A 20360-nucleotide genomic window follows, 5' to 3' on the forward strand; every position below is an offset into this window, starting at 1 on the left:
TTCCGTTGCTGCATTTCTGTATTCTGGGCAGTAGCTCCTATGCACCCTTACCCCGCTGCCTACTGTCCCTCCTGTTACTGCGCTAATTAAGGATGCTGGCAGCTTATCTCTGCTAAGTAATACAGATATAAGCTAACTTCACAGCATTATTTAGTTCAGTAGTGATGAAAAAGAAGCTTGGGCCATGACAGGGAACAGAAACTGGCAGGGGTTTCTTGATCTATACCTGAGCATGGAGGTTGCAGCTCCAGGAAGAGGAGAGAGAATCGGCAGGTTACAAGGTGGTGGTGGTGAAGTCTACCAAAAACTGGCAGCAGCAATGGTAGGAACCCAGGGACATTGGAACAAAGTGACTTGGGAACAGAATGTGATCTTACCAGCACTGACTGTGCCAGGTGGAATGACCATGGAATAAGCCACTAAAAATACATTTTTAGTAGTCACTGAATCTTGCTGTTAATTAATAATACCGAGAAGATACATCCAGCACAGCGTGCATGTGGCTTTGTAGCCTTGGATTATTTTTTTAACAGACTAGAAATAAAGAACAGTCTTTATCGTTTATTTGGCTGGTATTTAAAAGCAAAAACAGTCAAAAGAATCTTTTTCATTATGAACTATTTTCCAGTGTTTACATTTAATATATACAGTAGCTGCAAAACCTCTATGAAATGTAATAATGTCATTTCAGTTCCAATATATATGGGGAAGGCTGTGAAAACACGTGGTCTCAAAAAAGGTCATTTAGTAAAGTAGCCCATGAAAGCTTAAAAATCTTTCTGTATTCGAGGTTAAATAGAGCTGAAAATGTTGTTGCTGTTGTTTTCTTTTTTCTTTTTAAGATGCAATATGGAAAGTTAAATATATATGATTGAAACACAGCTGTAGCCATGTTCAAATCCACTATACTTAATGTTAGTGCCCTCAGCAAATAGTACCCATTCATTTTTTTGAGACCAAAAAGCCTCACCAGATAGAACTTACCTTGTGGTCTTGATTCTCTGAATTGAAGAATGAATTTTCTGGCTTTAAGCAAGAGTTTTAAAGAAGCAGGTTGAAAAGCAGCTGGTCAACACACCAGAAGCTAGCTGCTAATTGCAGCAGTAAGTTAATCAATGAAATAGCAGTTTAGCTTCTGGGTATAATCAAAAGAGATAAAAGACCACACAGAAATTCCAGTATTAGGCTATGACCAGCTCTTGAGTGGCATACATTATCTTCCTTCTTACACCTGTCTGATTTTGAGTAGGCAAGTCATGCATCTGCTTGACAGCTATTAACAGAATAAACTAACAGCAAAAAAGCATTTTTGGGTAAGATCTGATATAAATATTTACAAAGACAATTTAAGGGAGTGTTTGTTATGCACTTTTGTGTTTGCTTTCAAAACATTTAACTCCAGGGACAGATGGCTTGTACAGTTTTATCAGCACTTGTGTCATTATATATTCAAGCAGCCAAGACTGATAACCAGCCTCATGGATTATGGATTGTTCAGAGAACAAATACTTTGGAAAAAAATACCTCACATATCAATAAAGTACTGCAGTGTGGAAAAACTTGATACAGAAATTTCAGAGACATTTTTATGAAGCAAAAGGAATCAAATTAATACAATTATAAAATTAAAGCAGCAGGAACAGGTTTTTAAGTGCTGTCATTGTATGTGGTAATGAAACAACACTGGAAAATTGGGTGAAAGTGGTGGAGGAGAAAGATAATTACCGTTAAGGCAACGTTATTCTTTCTCAGTACAAAGAAGCCAACTCTGCAGTGCAAGCTACCCCCAGAAGATCTCTCTCCCATCATCTTGCTCATGATCATTTCACTTTACACTACTGAATAGGAACCTGAATAATAAGGAGTCCTAGAAAAGAATAAACTGTCTATACTTGAGAACATAATTACACAAAACAGAAGCTGAAAAAAACCCATATTGTTGAAAGACTGTCTTTGATTTTTCCATTTTGTGGGTGAGATCCTTTTTTCCCAAGTCTGTTTTTTGTCTTTTCCCTGTTTCTCACAGTAGAACATTTATAGAGTGCCCTAAATCATGGTCAACATCATCATTATTAACAATAATATTTACAAAAACATTATACTTGTATCTAAGGGCCTTAACTGGAGATCAGGTGTGACAGACACAACACACATAAATGAAACTGCATTTTTCTTGAATCAGTAAGCATGATCATGCCTTGTAGTAGTTCAACGGTAAAATATATTATTTTAAAGATTCACATTTCAAAAAAAAAACCACAAAAAAACCCTTTGTGGATTTCTTTTTCTCTTGTGATGGCTTAAACTAAAAGTGCTTAAAATAATGGTTGATAATTTTATATTAGTTTATGTTTTTTAAAGTCTTATGAGGCATTTTGTAAACTTGAACCTCACAATATTTTAATAAAGCAAGTAAATATTCCCTGTATTTTACAGATTGGAAAGCATGAGTCAGAGTACTGCAAAATAAGCATACTCACTTGAGTAGGAGTCCGAACCTGTTCTCAGTTCTGGACATGCAGTTTAGTCATAGATTTTTACATACACGTAAAAGTATGTAGAGTTGTGTAAGTATACAGTAAGTCTGTATACAGACTTATGCCATCCCTCACAGCTATTTGAACAGTTACACAGCTAAAAGAAGTGTCTTACAGGTGTTCCACTGGGATTTCCAGTCCTGTCCTAAAAAGATGGGGCCTCACTGTCTACAACTGTCACTTGGTGTGACCTACATCCATACAAAAATTGTAACTGGCCCACTACAGAGAGTGCCGTAGTCTTGCCTTTGCTTGAAACCTCTGCATAGGTAAGGTTGACTAGAGGAGAACTTGCACACAATAATTAATTTTTGAAGTCTAAGTTGAACAGTGGTATTTTCTTACACAAAAAAAAACCTCAAGGAGCTCCTCTTCCTGGACAGGTGATCATCTTGGCATTGCTACCCCATTCCTGTCTGCTCCTTACAGTAACAGATACCTAAATATTCCAGTGTGCTACAGAAAGTTCATAAACTTAGAGATGCCTAAAGAAAAGGATGTTTAAAATCTATTCTGAATTTAAGAGCATTAACTGCCTTGAACTCTTATTAAAGAAAGAAAACCACATGAAGTAAATCTTCCAAAGAGTTTGACATGTAGTTTAACATAGGGCCACATGCATATTTAGTACGAAGTAAAACGAGCTTATTACTCATTTAAATTTTAAATGGAAATGAATGTCTTTTCTTTTGAAATTTATTTAACTAAACAGAATAAGTAACTTATCCCCTTCAGAACTGTAGTACTGAAGGCTCTCCTATTAACCTTTTATTCCACTGTAGATTGGAAGCACAGAGTGCATGCACTGTATTTCTTGAAATGTGTCATTCTGTGGTGAATGGTTTTCTTTGTGTTTTGAAAGTTTTAATCCTGCAAAACCTCTCCGCCTTGGTCAGCAAGATAGTATTGTACTGTGAAAGCAGGCAGGTTGAAAATAGTTCTGACATTTCTCACTCTTTTCCTCAAAAAATGGGAAAAAACCCAATTACAATTAGATTTCTGTTGTCAGGGGCAAAAATCAACTTATTCATAGATTAACCTGTGGAAATGTTAATTTACAGTGAGTACTTCCTTTACTTATTATTTTTTTGGTTTTGGTTTTGGGTTTTTTGGGTTTTTTTACTAAGTACCTGCCTCAGTTTGATTGTAACTTCATAGTAGAGGATTCAAATAAGAGCTTTATAGAAAAAAGAATTTCTCTCTTCCAGGGAATTATCATAGTTCTCATTTTAGAATCAAAGATCTTGGTTCTCACTGAAATCTTTTCTAAGCTGCTACTTTACAGTTGCTTTTTCTTTTTTTCCTAATGGTTCTGGCTTAATTATTTCATCTTCTATTGATCTAAATGGAAAGTAGCGTTGATTCTATACATTTTTCATGTTCTAGATATCAGCAGTAGAACACATTCTTATATGGGAAATGCAGAAACAACTTTTATTATGTTTTATTATATTCTGTTACATCATCAGCACACTGTATATTCTCCAGATACTATCTCCAGAGGGGAGTTACTTAGAGATAAGATTAACTCCGTACATTGTAACATGTAGAAACATACCTGGCTGCATTTTCTACATGTGTAAAAGCAGTGGGTTGATAATCTTTGGAACTTGCTACCATAACTTGTTATGTGCCAGTAAAAAAAAAAAAAAAAAAATACAACTGGGAAAGAATAGCAATTTCCATACAATTAATTGGGATATTTCAGTATTCAGAAAAAGATCTGTTTCTAAAGGTAATTTGTTATACATTCATGGAGTACAAGAAAATGAAAGATTCAATTATATTGTTTTGAAGATACAATTTTGTTGCTGATACACCACTGACCTTTTTCTTTTGATTAGTACTACTTTTTAAGATGGCTCATATTCATGCCTACTTGCTAATGCTCTTTCTCAAAAATCAATCTACAATTTCCTTCCTGTCACTGAGCTGTTTAATCGAGGAAGAATTGTCTCCTTAACTCTTTGAATGTCTACAGCAGTAGCCAGTTGATTTACTCTGAAGTCGAGACAAGGCATCTCAAAATTCTTGGTCAAAATTACAATACAATTAGCAAAGAATTATGACAAAGCATGTCTCAGATATTGAGAATTATCTAACGAAGACACACAAAGTGATTTCTCTGCCTTTTTCCTGGCTTGCCCTTCCTCATACATCCAGTCTGATCAGATGAGTAAATTAAGCCATTTAGAAATGCAGTGAGACTGAGAGGAATTCAGTGCCGCTGAAGACACGGGTGACCTGTCTGCTTGATTACAAGATGCCTGCAGCTGGCCAGCTGTGTCCTCAGCAGTGTGTGAAGAATTATGTGGATATTTAATATGCATAGTACTTCAGCAGACTTCATTTCTGTCTCCTGTGGTCTCATATTCCTGACTTAGAAAGAATTACGAGAACAATTCTTTCCTAAACTCAAGATTTACATAAGCCACCTTTTTTTATTTACCCCTTGATTTTTATGGGTGCATAGAAGTTATCTGAGATGTGTTTAATGGTCAGAAGAATTACAGATTTTATTCTCTTTCATGTTGTAATGTTTTGAAGTGTTTCATGGTTTCATATTAAATATGGCAAAGTTTAAGTACTTTCTTACTAGTTGGGAGTGCACATCATAGTTTTATACACAGGGTAAATGTCTAGAACTATGCACCAAACTAAGTTTGTAAAATAATGGACATGAGAATGATCCTGCGTACAAAGTGTTCCTTTGGGCAAGCCCATTTTTGGACGGTGCCGTTGTTTCTCAGTTTGCGGTAGCTGTCAGCTCCCCGAGGCTCTGCAGAAGTGGAGTGATTTGAGAGCAGAAGAGCACACATCCAAATCACAGGCCTTTACAAGCAACGTTAATTCTCACTCAGAATCTGCAAGGGTGTATTTACTTCCTCTGACATTTTCACCTACGTAACTATTTTCTTAGTGTGACAGAAAAAGGGCGTTAAGTTTATTCATAGTAGGATCTGGGACTGATAACATAGGACTAATTGAAATGTATTTCCACTTTGGGGAGCTTTATAGGGAGAATATACAGAGAGTATATAGCCTACAAAGGAACTTCTCTCTAATAGAATGAAAATGTGTGTAGGATTAACCACTACAATATATTGTTGAAGAATAATTGTTAATTTTCTCATGAGGTATATGTATAAAGGTAATGCTAGATATCACAATCTAATACTATGTCTTTTTTTTTTCTTCCTCCCTCTTTCTTTTTTCTCTTTGTTTTTATTCAACAGATGGGCCTCTTGGTCCACGAGGATTAGCTGAAGCTACAGAGATGTGTACTCAAGAATGCCTGGTTTTGGGTCACTCAGACAACTGTTGGATGCCTCCCAGCCTGGGCCCATACCAACAGCCAAAGTCTCCTCTCTCCACCTTTGCACCTCAGAAAGAATGGGTTAAGAAGGACAAACTAGTTAATGGACACACATTGACCAGGACCTGGAAAGAAGATAGCAACAGAAACCAGTTCAGTGACCGAAAGCAGTATGGTTCCAGTGAGGGCCATTTCAACACTGGCAACCACATGACTGACATTCCTCTGGCCAACTTGAAGTCTTATAAACAGGCCTCAGGAGCTGTTGAGAGTCCAAAGGAGCACCAGCTATAAGAAATGGTTACTCTGGACCAATGACTTTAGCCTACTTAGACTTGCTAATACTATGTGTGTGTCAGAGCTTTATGTACTGGGTAGGCCTCTAGAACTATGCTTCACCTAGCAGAGATATGCATATCTTTATGTTAGCGTCGTGGAAGGTATGATGTCCTGCAAGATGGAAGAGTGTTTCTACTAGTTGTGTGGTTTTGTTAAATAGACATGATTAAAATCTGCAGAAATCTCTCCAGTTTGCAAATAGCCTTTTTGTTTGTTTGTTTGATTTTTGACCCTGGACTGCTGCTATGAACAACAGAAGATGCATTTGGAGAGTGAGAGTGCGAGAAAGTTCAGTGGATTGCAATGATTGAAAAGCATATCCAGTTAGAAAATTGTGCTTTTGTTCTCATTGATCTATGCTGGGACCGTTATACTTGAGATAATATTGCAAACAAAGCAAATGAAACTGTAAACATTAAACCTGTTGTGCTATTAACAATGTTAGGGGACACTTATAAGTCCATCAGTGTTCAAATAGTTGTAAATAGAAAGTTATTACTTACAATTTTTGTGTACTTATAACGTTCACTTGAAAAGATATACTGTAGCATATTTCTGTGTTTCACAGTTGCTTTTTACTTTCTTTCATTTGCTTCCTGTTGTTTTGCTTTTATTTTCAGTGATGGTGTTTCTGTGTTAGTAGTCTGTCTGACACACAATGTTCCAAGGAACTCTAAACACTTGTGTTAAACCTGAAAAAAAGGAGTGATGGGGTGGGAGGGAAGGTTGGTTGTAGAAAGGGAAAAAAAAAAAGATTTTTCTTTCTATGTAGGAGCAAATGGTGCCAGCATTCAGGTAGAATTTCTTCTTCTTCCTTTCTTCTTTTTCTTTTTCTTTTTTTTTTTTTCCCCCCATTTATTAATTTTAGTATTAAGAAATGAAAGGACTTGTGTAAGGGCTTGCTTAAAAATTTAACATTTTTTTTAAACTTCCATAGCGTTTCATAAAACAGGGAAACTGCAAAACAAAAGGATAATATTTAAATTTGTGGTGGTGGGTGAGAGAGGGAAAGCTGTTAGTTTGGAATCCTTGATCATACTAGCTGCAGTCTGTCATTTAATGAGTGATAGCTGACATTGATCTCAGCTCTAATATATGGAGGAAATTCTACAGGAGCAAAATACAGTAATCATATTTTTCCAATTGGACAGGTGTGTGTCTATACCTAAGACAGTTTGTATTGCTGAACCAGCAGCATTTGTGTTAATCTTCATCTGCGTTAACGTTGTAGTAACACAAGTGTTTTTAGACCATAGCCACAGAATATTTAATGTGTTGTGCCTTCATGATGTAACAGAGCATTCTCCTGGTAGGCTAGTTGGGGGAAGTAAAGGGTTAAATCTCTAATTATTGCTGTTTAACTGTTTGTTATCATAGTTGGTCATTGCCTGGCAGGTACCAATATCATGTCACCTCAGTCAAACCAGCAGAGTGACTCCTAATGTTATTAAGATCTGAGTTGCACGCAAAGCAAATCCAAATCCAGCATTTTTAGATGGTTTTTGTTAAGGCATGACAGATGATTTACACAAATAAATAGCATGCAAAAAACAAAAAAAGGTAAAAAAAAAAAGTCCTTACAGAAAAAAGCAAAAGTTACTTATGCCACATTGACACATCAGTCTTAAAGTAATAAAGTTAGCTAATCTGAAGATTATTTTATTCTTACCAAAAATAGAACGTGGTTTTTTTTATTATTCTTTTGTATATAGCAGTTCATTAATTTTTTTTTACGTTTCTATCCCTCCACAGTATAAAAGGCATAAAAATGGGTTAGGGGTGCATTGCTTATTGCAGTACTTATGTCAGTTTGTGAGGGGTGTTTGATGACTTTGACAGAATAAATATCTAACCAATTATCCTTGTTACTGCTTTGCCAGTTCAACGTTATTTAGTTATTCAGCTCTTGCAATAAATGTTCTGAATTCCTGATTGTGTTGTGTTAGTTCTTGGGCAGAAGCCTAAGGGACTTTATTCTTGTTAATTTCTCTTTTCTTTCTGTTGTTGTTGGTTTTTTGTCTCTTTGTTTCATTCTGGATTTCCAGTTATTTTTCTATGCATATCATGGTCCATTTGGTTCATTTAGATATGTATAAAAATGGAATATACAACAAATGATAAATCCTGAGGGCCATATTCTGTCATTCCTATGGTAAGTAGGAACTTATTCAAAATGAGTTATTTGAAATAAGTGTTACATACCCAGCACAAAGGTGACAGAATCTAGCTCAGATTTGTTAGGCATACTTAAGCACATGTGATAAGCATCCTTGCATGAGTCTTTGTTACAGTGCTGTGGTAGCATATAGGAAAGTCAGCACTTACCACACCTCAGTCTTTCTTTTGAGCGTAGAATAGTCATATCAAAATACAGTAAATACTTCCTTACAAGCAAAAAATTGTGTGGTTATATAATCACTTTTCTTGCAGCACAGTAAAAAAAAAAGAAGAAAAAAAAAGGCAAACAACCTTGAAAAAGATGAATCAATAAAAGTAACCTATTTTTGAACGTGCTGAGTTTTAAAGCAGAGATCCCCTGATTTCTGTATTAAAACCAGAAATGCAATAATTATTTGAAAACCCCAATAGCACCAACGATTTTAAATTATAAGTGCCTTTCTAAACAGAATATGCTTGAAATAATTTCTATCATGGATAAAAAGTAAATAATGTGACTATTGCTACAGAGGGAGAACTATATTCTATTCCAACCTTCAGTATTTTGTGCTGCCACCAACCTGTGCAGGAGAAACACAAACAAATATGATCTAAATTTCTAGCAAGTGAAACTTCTCTCATAAAATTTTCTTAAATTCTGTGTAATTTTAGATTCTTAAGGCCTCACCCTACTTTTAATTATTTATCAAAAAAAGGCAGAAAGAAAAGAATTCAACAAGAAAATAAAAGAAAATAAAAGAAAATAGGATAAATAAGAAAGAGAAAGAAAAGAAAAAATAGGAGAAAGAAAATAAAAGAAAGAGAGCGGGAAGGAAGGAAGGAAGAAAATAAACATTTGCAGTACTGAGACCAGTATCTTAAACCCATTTAAGCCAAAGGAATGTAATGTTTTCCAGAGGTTTCTATGGAAACTGGATTTGGACCTAAATATGTATACAGTATGTTTCCATTCATTCATAACCATTTGATTTGCTTCATCACTAATACTACTGCTGTTGCCTAAACTGCACAAGTTAAGAAAAGAAAAAGAAAACAAAGGGGGAAAAAAGAAAAAAAGTTAAATCCTGACAGGAATTCAGATGAGGAGCTTAAAAAAAAAAAAATACTTACAAATCTCACTGCACAGAATGAGAAGACAACTGAATATTGGTGACAATATTTAAGTTTACTAGCTGTCAGGCTAGAAGTTACTTAAAATTATTGGTAACCTGGCATGACATGGATGCCTCTTAGATGGCAGTTCTAGCTTTTTTCTTCAGCTAGGAAGATTGGATATTCTTTGTGTACTTAATTCGTAATGCACACAGTTGAAAGACTGCTAAAAAGATGCATCAATGATTTTTTCAGTAGTCTTTTTTGTTTTCTGTCGCTGACCAAACCCCTTCGCCCAAATAGAAAATGGAAAGCATGCATATATATATATATCGGTATTTAGTCTCATTTAATCCTATGCAGTACCAACTCTTTCTAAAGATAGATGAGTCAGGACCTCTTTCTCAAGGAACTCTCTGGAGGCAGTCTAAGAAATACATGGAGCAGAATTAAGGAGGATGCAGAAATACACATCAATTTTAACAGAGATGAAAACTATATTAACAATACTTGTTTAATATGGTTATTACCTTTTAGCAAGTTATTAATAGGAATCAGGATCAGAAATCATCTTAAGCATGGAGTACACTAAACTTTAATGGAGAAACTCAGGAAACTTTGGATACATGTATGGCATAAGAGCAGGAGATGTATTTCTATGTGAGAGGAAAGAACAGGAGTGATAAAGGCTGATGTAGCTGACATGGTAAAACAAAGAAATAGGGAAAAGACGATCACAACATTGATGAGAAGTTTAATCTTGGGATGTGAAAAAAGAGAGGCACTAGTACCTTTAACAAAAGAGGACGCTGTGAAAATCATGGGACGTGGCAGTAGGTGATGTCAGGGATCCATGAGCCTCATGACATGACAAAAAGCATAGGGGTAGGATCTAATAGCCTTGGGCAGTAGTGTCTGATACCTCAAAATAAGTTACAAAACTATCGCTGCTTGCAGGAGAGCACAGCAGTGGTGTCATATCCAGCTCAGACAGAAGAACAAGTGCTGTGATGACTGATTTCTTGTGCTCCACAGCACATGTGCCAATTCAGACAGCGAAAGCAACTAAGTACTCACGACGTTACCTCTGAATGCTCAGTTCTTTCCTTTTTAGTACACTTCTTCAGCAGAATTGTGTTCCAAAGTCTCAACTTTATTTAATTTATATGCTTGCAGGCCTTGCTGCTGTGATGAAAAACTTCACAATGGAAACCAATTCTAGAGCAGAGCAAGGCATTTTACTGTACAGAAAACATGATACAATATCACCCAGAGGTGTGAATCAGCTCAGTATATCATGGACAGTAAAGCTCTAACTCAATTAATATTCGTTTTATTAACTTTCACTGCTGATCACTTTAGTGGACACATCCATCAAACCCATAATCCAAAACCACCCTTGACTTTTCCTCTTGTTCCAGAAAAGCTCTCAATGGTAGATGCTTCCTTGTAAAATTATAAGATATCCTTTTTCACACATTACTTGAGTGGAGTGACTTTTTCCAGTTTGGCTTCTCCAAAATACACCTTATATAATACAGCTGATTTGTATTATAAACTGTTTTTCTCGTGAAAGCCCATTCTATACTTTGTTTTCAACCAGTTAGGCATAGTAAGATTGTAACACAGAGGGACATACTCTAATCCTTCAGGCTTTGTTGAACTTCTTAGGAGGCAAAATATCAGGACCTTTCCCATAATTAGTAATAGGAATAGCAAGTGCTTTATTATGCAGTGGACTAGCAAATGATTGAGAAGTAACAAATTTATCATTTCCAGGTTTTTACAATACAATGTAGTTTATAAACTGAAATTAATGCTAACAAATGCATTTTTTTAATTGACGTAGACACATCACTTCACTGGACAGTAATAGAACTTACGTGCTGATATGTATCCTCATCCTGACAAAATACTGTGCAGCTCTTTTGAAACAGAGTACATCTAATTTCTTTAGAACACAGCAGTAAGCATCCTCTTCTAGAAGCAGCTTAGCATTTCACAGGACTGGGTCCACAATGAGAAGAATATCAGAGACATGCATGTCATATGCTATGTTTTGAAGCCAGAATGCTTCCTCTAACTGAAGCATCTCATGGCTCTAACTACAGCTTTAAGCTTATACTGCTACTTAATTGTACAATAATAAAAGTATGTCTTTAACTACCAGAAAGGATCTAAAATTTCACTGTAAATTATGAAAAGAAAGAACTGAAATAATGTCCCTCATTTTCAAAAATAAGTTGTTTTTATTTTTACCACAGCCATTCTTAAATCCACCTGTTGTGCCTAGGTATTGCAACACATTCTAATATTGCATGGCATGTAAATAGATACCTTAATTACTCATAATGATATGATTATATACACATATATATAGAGAGATTATATATATATATATATATATATACTCACTTAAATATTACCAATCACATACTTACTCAGTATTATTTAATGGAATTTTGGGACTATGGATTTTGTTGTTTGATGTACTTTAAATTGTATGACGCAGCATATTCTTAAGACTACCCTCACCAATGCTTTTGATTATTTATTCATTAAATAAAGTGCTTTCTTCTGCTTGTTATACTGTTTGTACAACCATGTGATAATGTTAAAATGGGTAAGTACTGTATGGGAATTATAACTGTTTCTTTTCTTGTCTAAATATATACCTATAACAATATTTATTAGTGATCTGAGTTTTAAGAATGTGTCTTTTTATGTGTTTACTATCTCCTTACATATGGTCGAAATTTAAGGTAAAGCTGGGACAACATTTCTTCATGTAACTCTGAATACCCCAATGGCTTTTAAATTTCCTTTTGCCTTTATTCACAAGTGAAATTAGGATGAGACCTGTACTTCAAATCAGCCATAAAATAAATGCATAATGCAGTAGTTAGGGTTTGGTTACTGTAGCTAGCGTAAGTAAACCTACATTCTTCATTTCTCAGGTAAAGATATATTAAGCTTCAAGTGGGTGAAGGAGAAGCTCTTCACTTGGAGGATAATATTTAGAACAGCTGATTTAAGAGAAGATGAGTCAGAAATCTTGTACACTAAAGAGTGGGTTTTTTTTTCATTTTTCACAGTCAGTTTCCATCTTTGTTTTGTAGAAAGCATCAATTAGAATGTGTGCTTCTTTGAGGAGCTCAGAACGTTTATTGCTGATAAAACTGTGAACTGGATTTGGTAACCCTTAGTTATATCAAAGTCAATGGGAGTTTTCTTGATCCTTTAAAAAATCAGTGTTTCACCAGCATTTAGATGTGCATTTGTGAGGAGGAAACTCATCCTCTGCTTTCTTTGCATTGACTGCAATATTCCATAGAAAGATTGCTCCCTTCCCTTCTTTCCCACCTTATTGTCTTGGATGCTTCCTGGACAGGGCTGCAGTGTCATGAAATGGTAGACTGAACTTGAAACAGATGAGGGTTCCTAGTACCCAAATTGGACAGCTCTTTTAAGTTCCTTGGTTCCTTTTTAGGAAATGCCAGATAGGCACTGTTTCCACCAGGCATTACCTAAGACTCTCTCCTACAATTTGCTTTTTCTCACATCACTTGAGAACCTACCTGTACTCCTCAAAGATTTCAACATTAAGCTGAATCTGTTCCTATGTTATGTTTACCTGTACCACGTCCTTCCTAGGGTATACAGAGGTATTTTTTTCCTATTTTTTTTCAGGTAGGGAACTGAAAGTGGGATCTGTGTGGTCCTGCAGCTATGTGGACATTTTTGAGAACTTATCATATGGGTACTAATAAAAAAGAAGGCTGTTGACCTAATTGGTTACAATGGAGCACATGAGAGAGAGTGTAGCAGAAAGATGGATAAGGGAGGGGATAGCAGAAGGCTGTATGTGGTAGGGAAGCAGTAAACTATGGCAGCAGTGAAAAGAGTAAGTTTGAATTTGATGAGGAAAAATATTATGAAGGCCTTTAAAGACACGTTCTAAGTCTTCGTATCTCTGTAACACCATAAAAGTATACCCTCCTGTCTGTATAAGCTTGTCTACACACAGAATATTTAACACTATTTTCTTGTGAAAAAGGGGTATCGAGAATTATGGCAAGGCTGTATCATTCTTCTGATTAATTTCTGCCATTTAGTATTCACATTCCTTCTAAGAAATGCTAACTTTTTGAGACATTGCTCCTCTGCCTGCCACATGAATATAGAGACCAGAAACAATATCATGCAACTTCAGTAACTGAACACTGAGTTTGACTAGTGAATTCTTAATATTAAATGCTTATAAACCTGTTAGCTACAGATAGCTTGCAAATAATCCATAGGTCTGAATGAATAAGAAATTATCTGTTACCAATTAGAAAAGAGAAGGAAAAAAAAGAAAAGATAATACATAAAAATTAAACTCCTGATAAACAATGCAGACACTTCTACCCCCCAACCTCCCACAAAAGAGCACATCTGATAAAGATGAAGTCTTAATGCCATAAAGTGATTGGTGCATTTTTTTTTCCATCTGCAACATTCTGCAGAATTCAGAACGGGTTGTGAAGATGTTTGTGTTCTAATCTGATATTTAAATCAATTCAATGTGAGATTAAAGAACTTCAGGTACATAAAAACAAAAATCTGATATCACAATAATATAATTTTTTTTTTCTACTGCGAGTCACTATTTAATCATTATGCAACAAGTGCTATATCCTTCTTGCTGCTGGGTAAGGAGATTCTTTAAAGACAGTGCACTTCAAGTTTATAAATATTACTTTCTATTTTTTATAATGCAAGTTTATAGTTTGTTTTCTTTTGGAAAAAGAAAGTTTGGATTCTGTTTACAGTGTTTGTACTTTTGATTTTTTTAGTATTTCTTTTTAAGATTTTTTTTCAAGAATTTTTTTCAGTATTATTTACCATAGGGAATGGTATAAGCCTGTGCTCTTACTGCGTGATCTTGTACTCCTAGGACACTTGAGCTATCTTCAATAGGAAATTCTTCTACATTATTGATAAAGATCATGCATAATTACCGTCCACCATGTGGTGTTAAGCCCCCAAGAGACAAAAGAAAAAGAAAGGGAGGCAGCCACATAAAGACAATTTTTTTATTCACACAAAATACTGTACTGTGTTATGAAAGCAAAATTTACAATGGCCTATTCATTCAAGTCAGAACTACCTACTTACTGATGCTGACTGATTCAGCAACACACCCTTTGTTTCCTTTTTTAGGAACACCACCAAATGAAATTGTGAACAGTTATGCCTCATGATGGGTCAAAAACCTCATTCTGAAAATGATCTGAAACATGACGAGTCTCTGGATATATGGACTTCGAGGGAATGCAATCTTAGGCAGGTCTATGGCTCCTTAGTTTTAGGTCCACAGCAGAGCAACTTTTTAAACAAGTTCCCTAACATGTAAAGAGCTATGTTTGAAGATCTTCAGAAAGAAACCTTTTATTCCCGAGTTTAGACACACTAGCTCTCTGCTTTGTGGAGAATCAGAGTGCAGAACCTATTCCAAACTTTGCAGCTGACAGCTGCAAAGTCTCTGGATACTTTACCATATCAAATTACCCATCACTAATATTGAAACCCTGGAAACCTATAAGCAGAACAACAGTGAAAGAGAAATTGAAGTTAATACGTGAACCGTCTGGTTAAAAAAGAAGGCAAAGAAACTTTGTGAAAGGATGAGGGAAAGATAGGTACAAGATTTTTTGATGATTTTTTTCTTTGTAAAACATGTAGCTGCAGGGAAGTATATTGCTAATACTGTGGGGTTTTCTGGATGTCCTACTATGCATGGTTTGATTACCATGCTAAAGGCTAAACTCAATAAACTTACAAGCAACAATTCTACACAAATATGCATTCAGTTAATATATGTTTTTCCTATAGGAAGTACAAAGAAATTGAGTTTATCTGCATTTCTAGACTATCAACTGCATGATTACTATTTATAATAAGCTTGCAGTCACAGACTCTGTAATTCTTAAGTCCTGAACAATTGCATAATTACTAATTCAACTACATTAGCATTGGGAGTAGACATGGATGATTTCAAAAGGGATACTACTGATTTAATGAGGTCTCAGTCTGTACATTTTCAAAATTACAGAAATTCTGTTTAACACCCATTGATGCTTTGGGGTATTTGAACTGCCAACCAAAAAAAAAAGCATTAAAAAATGAAAACAAACAGAAATGAGAATGAGATTGCATTTTTCATGATATGCAGCTACCAAAATATTATTTCCTGACTATTTTCCAACAGTCTGGCTGGCTTCACTACAGACTGGTTGCTGCTGAATCTATTGAATACCTTAAGCTGCCATTTGTGACAGTGCTTTTGTATTTTGAATGTTTATGGCATTCTGATTGTGCTAGAATAAACATGACAATAGGCCACGGGCACAGAGGAGCTATTCTGAATTCATTGCCCTTCTCTTGTATTTGCCACCTCATTTTTTTGTGATAGGCAGGAGCTGATCACATCCTCAAGTTGTGGAGCTGGCATTTTGCTGAAAGTAAATAGTTGGATGGTCTGTCTAGAGAGGAATTTGTAAAATTTTGTGAAAGTTGCTTTTTTTGTCTTGAAGATCTCATTATTCTGCAAAGGTCCCTATATTAAAAACTCCCTTTGATTTCTGTAGGAGATGAATTAGCTCAAGCAGTAGTTTTCATGTCAGTGGCCATTACACCAAATAAGGATGAAAGCATATGTCATTCAGAGACACCGTAAAATCCTTAAACTCACATGCCCCAAGTAATCATGCTGTGTAACCGACAATTATGTAGGTAGAGGAGTAAAGGGGAAAAACAGTCTTAATGCAGAAAGATTCAGACTGCCTAAATTATAGCATGTAGTTGCAGATCTACCACACAGCACCCAGCTGTGCCTCAGCACTACCTCTTCCCATCAACACTAAAATTAACATTGACCTCCATCAGTTTCAATATTTTTTTGGTGCTACAGTGTAGGCTCTGCACATGTTCATGAATTCCTTACACATCTCTATCCAACAAGCTGCTCGTGGACTTAGGCAAATACTGGCTTCATCAACATGTTAACTGGATAAAATCAATTAGATTCTTATCCTCAAAACAGGACACCTGAGCCTAAATTGCAAGTGTATGGGGAAATCTTAATATTTCCTAAGAAGTGAAAAATGGTGAGAGCTAAATCACAGTGTTTGCATTCCAGCCAACTTCTGAAGATCAGGCTGAGCAATATGAACCAAGTAAGGGTGTCCTCAGCTTGCTTTTTAGCCCTGTCTAGAAACAAGCATAGGTAATATGGGAGACAAGGACTACCTACAACTTTCTTTAGCATTACATAGAGATGTTATGCTATATTAGTCCCCAAATAGTAAGCATACAGTAAAAGTAAGCTCTTTGTTACATGAGCTCCTATGGCAGAGTTGTAGTGTAGGTGGCAATGTGTCACACGTGGGAGGACCTCCCCTGACTTCGTCTGGCCCATCCTTAAGCGTCAACACAGCTGTGCAAAAAGGACCTCTCTATACTTCCACCACTGAAGGACCTCTCAGCACCTCCTGTTACTGAGGACAACTGACTTCTTTAGACATCCTGGGAGAGCCCTACCATCACTATGAGAAAGCTAGGATGAGCATTGGAGTGTAGACTAATGTGTCCTCTTCAAGCCAGAGCACTCTACTTACATAAGGAGTGCATATACTGCCACTGGAGAAGGAAAAAGAAATAGTAAAAGGTTCACCTGGGAGACCTCCTCAGATGTGACATGTATTTCTTTTCCACCTTTAACTTCTGCTAGTGTGTGAAATAGGCGCAATTATCTTTTGATATCATCTGCCTGGTTGTTCCCAGTCTTATTCTAGTAGCATTTCAGCCTTCTGGCTGTAAGAAATGGATGTCAATGTTCTCATGCAGTCTCTCAGTCACTCTTCCTACCTGTCTTTGCTCTACTGCAAAATCTCCTAAGATATCCAGGGTGAGTGACGTATTTTAGAAAATCCTAAGTCTCCTAACCCTGCAAGACCTGCTTCTCTCTGAATCTTCGTAACATTGGTGGAAAGGCCACTCCTTTTCATCCTTTACAGCCTCATGCAATGCACATTGGCCGTGAATTCAAAGTTTTGCACAACAAAGCATGTCCCAGAGATGATGTTGAATTGCTTCAAGACTTGCTGTAGATCACCTATATATGAGCGCAGGCAGTACCTCCATATTTTGAGGGGAAAATCCAAATTTTCAAGGCTGTCACAGGGTGTACACTTGTAGATAATTATACACAGCAGCTGCTTTCACTGTGAGGGTTTTTGAAAGGAGCAAGAAACCAGGATAGGATGGGATGAGTTTGACTGTCTGTAAAGAAATGGAAAAAGAGGAAGAGAAAAGAAAGATGTTATATTTAATGTTTGTGCTTGCTGTACCCAAGATCAGATCTGATGTCTTCTCAGGGAATGTTTCTCTGTGATGTCTGAGACTATTATGCTTGACACAGGAATTGTACTGCTAGACCATGTAAATGTTGATGCAGACATTATTACTCTTCCCCCTCCAAAAGTAGGGAAAAACATGGAAAAAACTCAAAAGAAGAAGGAATATGTAGTCCAGTTTTGAGCTGTCAGACTCATGGAGCAGGTGGACTGCTGTGTATATGCTGTAAGTGAAGATCTTCCCCAGAACTCTGGGAGATTGCTTGGTGACCCAGAAATGCAGGCTTGCTGGTAGGAGTTAGAATTATTATGGCAGTGCTAATTCAAGCTTAGAAGAGAGGTTTTAATACTCTGGGAGGCTTTCACTTATAGAAATATTTCTTGACTTCAACACTGGCCTTAAAAGTCATGAGTTCTGCTGGAGTTTGAGGCAGCCAGGATGTCTCAAATTCAATAATGCTCCAACACAACAACCACCAACCAGGGTGCTGGACATCCTGATGTACTTAGATCACTACTTTTCTAACCTCTCTGAACTGTAACTTGCCTCTTCTCCCTTGTCCACACACAGCACCTCCTCATTTTCTTGTCCAGATTTTGCTCTGTCTGACAGTACATCCCCACACAAGTTCCTGTCCAATCACATTAGCCACGTGTTGCCAGACTCAACCCTGAATTTTCTTTAAAGCCTGCCATTATCTGTAAGTAATCTTCAACTAAGCTGTGGGTCTTCTGTGTCAGTCAACTCCACTTGCACCAAAACCCATGTGCCATTTGTTAAGGTCCTTAAAATGTCATTATAATTCAGGTATCAGGATAGTCATGCATGGCTGCAGACTGAGTAACAACAGAACCTGGGTGTCTCCCCAGAGGTTTTATTTTGGATGGTGTTAATTGGTACTCACAGTCCAGGCAAAACTGAAGTAATGAGTGAGAGCATATTATGAATACATCTAGAAGTGGGATGTTAATTTTAATGTATGTATGTATATGTATGTATATACATATATGGACATCTACAACCCTCAAGGACATCCACTTCTAGTCAAATGAGCCATTTGTGGTTTAATTATCACAACCTATTGTAATAATTATTTTGAAAGAAAAATAAGATGGAGTTTTTATTTTCATTTTTTTTTATTTAGTCATGAGACTAATGATTTCCCTATATGTTTACCAACATCTGATAATTAATTTCAAATAAGAATTTCAAAGGCAAAGTGTATAAATAAATAAATAAATAACAAATAGTAAAAAGACTATATAATCATTCCTGTACTGGCTAATTTGAGTTGAATAATGTTAAAATGCCATAGAAACTTTTTATTTTAGTTGTTACATTGAAGAGTTTCATTGTAAATCTGGAATGAAATTGAAGGCATACATAGGTCCAGGAATTCAGACACTGAAAGCCTAATCTCAAATCTATTGAAGTTAATTAATCCTCTTCTATCATCGTTTAGATATCAAAATAATTTCATGAATAAATCATTAGCTTGACTATCTAAAGAAAAAATGTGACTTTAGTTTTATTAATTAAAGTGAGGCTTTGGAATTAGTACCTTAACATCAACTTAAGTGTAAGACTATGTCTACTAGGTGGTTTTCACAAAAGAATCCCTTCTCTGACATTTACCAAATTCTTTTTGGCACCTTGTCCTTCAGGAGTGAAGAGAATACTTCTCATTGTATTGTCCTGAAATATTGTAAGGGGTGGAAAAGAAAAACAAACAAACAAACAAACAAATAAACAAAAACCAAACCCAAACACAGTGCATTACTGGAATGCCTTTTTCCAAATGGCTTAATGTGTAGTAGTAAGGGTTGCTGCTGAGATTTTCTTTTTTCTTGAATGTCTACTTTGTTTGCTATTGGTGCAATACTTCTGCTTAGATATGCAGGATCACAAGCATCAGAAATGCCTCTGAGTTGCCAAATTCAGATTTGCATTCTGCCTCCATAGGGAAGCCAGATCCAGCCATATTAGCCTCCTCTGCTTGCACTCTGTAAGGAAACCAAACACAAAGGTTAGCAGTGAACACTAATGGCCTCTTAAATGGAGACATCTCTCCTTGAAAATGTGTTAGCAAGACCATGCATGCTTCTGCTAGTAAGTTCAGGTTCAACCGAGTCTCTTCAACTTGAACTGCGGTGTACCAATCTTACCCATCTATTGTCCTAGCAATTTTTATTACTTGAGGTTGTGTTTCAGTGTATCCTTGAAGTGGTTCATCTGTCTGTCCTGGTTACATGCTGCTTCTTCAAGTCCACAGCACATCAGCTGCTGCAGGATGCTGGTGTCTTCTATCCTAGATGTGTGACCAGCCCAGTGCAGCTGTTCTATGATGATCATGGCTACAGTCCCTGGAACATGGCTCTGCTCTGAAACTTTCTTATTGAAAATTTTATCCTGCCATCTGATGCACAATATGGTCCACAGATGGTGCAGATGACAGTTGTCTAGGAGTCATATATGTCGTCACTAGTCCATGTCTTCAG

The 20360-nt window shown here is 36.3% G+C and overlaps 1 protein-coding gene across 2 annotated transcripts in view; it reads left to right on the forward strand.

The window, feature by feature from the left end:
- LOC129784325 (protocadherin-9-like) overlaps window positions 1-12174 on the forward strand; it is a 470098-nt gene extending 457924 nt beyond the window's left edge. For both annotated transcript variants that reach the window (XR_008746911.1, XM_055802524.1), the window contains exon 3: window positions 5774-12174. Coding sequence is in view for 1 of the 2 variants with exons in the window: in XM_055802524.1 (XP_055658499.1) it covers window positions 5774-6147 (374 nt within the window). In the remaining variant the exon portion in view is untranslated. The remainder of the gene's footprint in view (window positions 1-5773) is intronic.
- Window positions 12175-20360: the final 8186 nt, after the last annotated feature.

Source organism: Falco peregrinus, chromosome 4 (assembly GCF_023634155.1).
Source record: "Falco peregrinus isolate bFalPer1 chromosome 4, bFalPer1.pri, whole genome shotgun sequence".
NCBI classification, from domain to species: domain Eukaryota; kingdom Metazoa; phylum Chordata; class Aves; order Falconiformes; family Falconidae; genus Falco; species Falco peregrinus.